Below are 2,533 nucleotides of genomic sequence, written 5' to 3'. Positions count from 1 at the left end.
AGGTTTTATGTTTTTCAGTTTTTTAATTCATCAGTGTTTGTATTTTGTCTGATTCTTTCTCGATCTTTTTTCCACAGGTTCCTCTCTCAGTGACAAAGTCCAGCAGAGTCCAGCTAACATTTACAAGAAACCAGGAGAAACAGCCAAAATCAGCTGTTCACACAGTAGTGACAGCTATGATCGAATCCTCTGGTACAAGCACATAAATAACACACAGCTTCAGTTCCTGGGACTCATGTATGTAGACACTGAATTTCCAGAGACTGGATCTGGTGTTAAAATGGACGGGAACGCGAATAAAGATCAGAGGTGCACATTAACAATTGAAGGACTGAACCTGAACAGCAGTGCAGTGTATTTCTGTGCTGCTAGTTTACACAGTGACACCACCATGTGCTCCCCAGTACAAGAACCTCACCATCACACAGTTGTCATATCTGTATTAAAGCTCACATGACTCTTGCACCTGGAGTAAACCATTCTAACCTCTCAAAGATCAGAGATTGTAATAGGAGGTCCTTTCGGTGGAGTAACGTCACATCTGCCTTATAAAGAGCAGCCTCAGACATTCAGTATGTCTGCTGCGGCTCATTTCATCTGAATCAGTACAATGGGTCCAATACTCATCACATTTACAGTCTCGTCTTTCTGGCTTCAAGGTACAAGAACAAAACATAATTTTTAAAGAGGACTTGATTGAACCGCCAAGGAGGTTATGGTTTTGCCCTTGTCTGTTTGTTTGCTTGTCAGCAGGATTACGCAAGAACTACTCAATGGAATTCCGCTAAACTTGGTGGAAGGTTCGGACAAAATGTTGGTGCAGATCAGGAGAAAAGGCGGATTCAGCACATTTATTCTACTTTCTTTAACATTGCGAGATAGGGCTTTTTTTTTTTAATTCACAGATTTCACTGGAAATTATCAATGAATCTGAAAAGAAAATACAGCAATAAAATTGGAATAAACTTCTTTCACCAAAAAGGGATAAAAATTGTTTCAGTTTTGTATTTTCTCCGCACAGGTCTCTGCCAGGCTGTGACCCAGTACCCTGCAACCAGCTGGAGTTACGTGTCCAAATCCGCAGAGATGAACTGCAGCCACAACAAAGACGCTGGTCATAACCAGATGTACTGGTTCAGGCAGCGCCATGGGGAGACCATGACCCTCATTGTCTTCACAGTTTATGGAATGGACCCAGACTACGGCAGGAGCCCTGAAGACAAATATTCAGCTGTCAGAGCGAACTTCTTACTGTGAAAAACGTGCAGCCTGAGGACAGCGCTGTGTATTTCTGTGCAGTCAGTAAGCACAGTGATGGGAGAAGTATTAGAAGCTGCACAAAAACTGCTGGCCAATAAATGTGTTGCATTATAAGTTTTTTTTATATGTACCTTTCCAGTAGGTGGTGCTGGAGCTGCAGAAATACTCAAGCTGTGAGTGTCACATGGAACTTACAGTCCGTCAACATGCCCACATTCTTATGGTTGGTGATTCAGTAATCAAACTTTATCAATAGTTTCTACAAGGTTCATCCGTTTTCTCTCTTTGCAGGAGTTTTGTTCCTCGTCCTGAACAGAGACAATCGATGGGATCTGATTTCAGCGACTGACATCTACAAAACTGTCAAACACAGTTGTAAAGACATTTTCTTGCAAGTGCATGTCTGAAGCAAGTGCATGTCTGAAGATTGTAATAGGTAATAATTGTAATAGACTGATGGAGGTCAAGACCTCCATTAGTCTTCCTCTGACCCCGTCACAAACCCGGGTGACACAGTGCAAATTTGCTGCAGCCATGATAAAAATTAAATATTAATATACACTGTCCCTGTCAAAAAAAAATAACAATAAAAAAAAAACTGTGCAGTCAGCAACACACGCAGACAAAAATCCCAACTGAATTTAAACAAAACAGTTTTCTCCTTTGTGGTTTTGAATAAGACAGAATCAGCTACACCCACACACCTGCTTTTGTGGTTTTATATTGAGCTTGATGAAATCATATTAGCTATTGCAGTTGTGTCTTCAGGTGAAAGAGGACTCAACAATACCTATGAATGTGAGCAACGCCTCCTTACTGCATCTGAGTATCTGTTTCCTGCTTAAAATTGTTCACGACAGACACCCTGTTATGTGACAAGTCAGATCTCATCATGAGGATTAGATTTCTCTTTTGCACTTTTCTCACGGGTAACAACTGCTTCACTGTTAACTACTTCTTTTACTGTATTTACCTTCACTTCTTAAATCAATAATCTGTCCCTCTGTGCTGACAGCAGGTATTTCTCTAGGGATTCAGGTCCACCAGTCTCCCTCCGCTCTCTTCAAACGAGCTGGTGATGATGTGCAGCTCGTCTGTACCCACGATCAGACTGACTTCAGAGTGATGCTGTGGTACCAGCAGTCACCAGGGGAAGAAGCTCTGAAAATCATTGGAAGGCAACTGTACGATTACAGCAGCATAGAAGAGCCATTAAGTAAACACTTCAGAGTAGCTGGTGATCCAAGTGGAGGCACAACAAATGGTTCACTTT

The 2,533-nt window shown here is 41.7% G+C and overlaps 1 gene segment (V, D, J or C); it reads left to right on the top strand.

The window, feature by feature from the left end:
- Nucleotides 1–394: 394 nt before the first annotated feature.
- Nucleotides 395–1,301, top strand: LOC118115942. The segment is given in 2 exon segments: nucleotides 395–659; nucleotides 1,022–1,301. Coding segments are annotated over 2 exon segments (285 nt in total).
- The last annotated feature ends 1,232 nt before the right edge of the window (nucleotides 1,302–2,533 follow it).

Source organism: Hippoglossus stenolepis, chromosome 10 (genome assembly GCF_022539355.2).
Source record: "Hippoglossus stenolepis isolate QCI-W04-F060 chromosome 10, HSTE1.2, whole genome shotgun sequence".
Taxonomy (NCBI): domain Eukaryota; kingdom Metazoa; phylum Chordata; class Actinopteri; order Pleuronectiformes; family Pleuronectidae; genus Hippoglossus; species Hippoglossus stenolepis.
The sequence above is the reverse complement of the archived record's forward strand: the minus strand, read 5'-3'. Positions and strand labels throughout refer to the sequence as shown.